Below are 799 nucleotides of genomic sequence, written 5' to 3' on the forward strand. Positions count from 1 at the left end.
GAGAAGACGCCGAGATCGACGCAATCGTATCAAGGTGACTACGTGCACAAATCGTTGATGGAGACGATCAGCCGGCACTACAGCAAGTCCGGGACTCGGGAGCACGTGATCTCGGCCATTCTCACCGATCGAAAACTGTTGGAGAAACTGTACTTCGATCTGAGGTGTACCAGAGGGTTCAGGGGGCCGCGCGCTACCGGCGCGTACACGTCGCCGTCTTCGCGCTGGTGGACGCACCAACGGCCCAGAGGCGCGGCCAAGGATTCGGCGGAAGACTGGCTTTCGAAAAGGGATCCTATCTCCCCGCCGTTGATAGCCGTCCAAGAGCCGAGCACCGATCACGGCCCGGTCGAGGACGGGGTGCAAACGGATCCCGTTCCCCGCGAAGTTCTCGACGCCGTCCTCCTCGAGAGGGAGAGGGAAGAGTTGAAGGAGGCCGTGCCCGTGCACAAGTCGACCGGTCGTAGGCGGAGCAGCGTGGACAACGATGACGTCTCGCCGTCCGTCAGCGACACCATCAAGAGGTACCTTCGAATGGCGAGGAAAAAGTCGATGGACGCCGACAAGGTGGACAGATTCAAACGGGTGAACTACGACAGAAACTTGAGGAACATCAAGGCCAAAGGGGAGACGACGAAGCTCGGCGACGATGACGGGAACAACAAGGGTTGCCAGACCGAAGACAACTGGGCCGTTAATTACAGGGAGATGTCCTCTGTCGAGAATCCGTCGGAGAATCTGTCGGACGGTGACACGGCCACGTCCCCGCCGAGTAGGAACGCGAGCTCGAGGAGCAGCA

General features: G+C 59.8%; 1 protein-coding gene across 1 annotated transcript in view; it reads left to right on the top strand.

Moving 5' to 3' along the window:
* LOC102679173 overlaps window positions 1-799 on the top strand; it is a 30169-nt gene that overhangs the window by 879 nt on the left and 28491 nt on the right. Inside the window, exon 2 of the mRNA XM_006622191.2 lies at window positions 7-798. Within this exon, the coding sequence (XP_006622254.1) occupies window positions 7-798 (792 nt within the window). The remainder of the gene's footprint in view (window positions 1-6; window position 799) is intronic.

The sequence above is a fragment of the Apis dorsata genome, unplaced genomic scaffold (genome assembly GCF_000469605.1).
Source record: "Apis dorsata unplaced genomic scaffold, Apis dorsata 1.3 scaffold_667, whole genome shotgun sequence".
Taxonomy (NCBI): domain Eukaryota; kingdom Metazoa; phylum Arthropoda; class Insecta; order Hymenoptera; family Apidae; genus Apis; species Apis dorsata.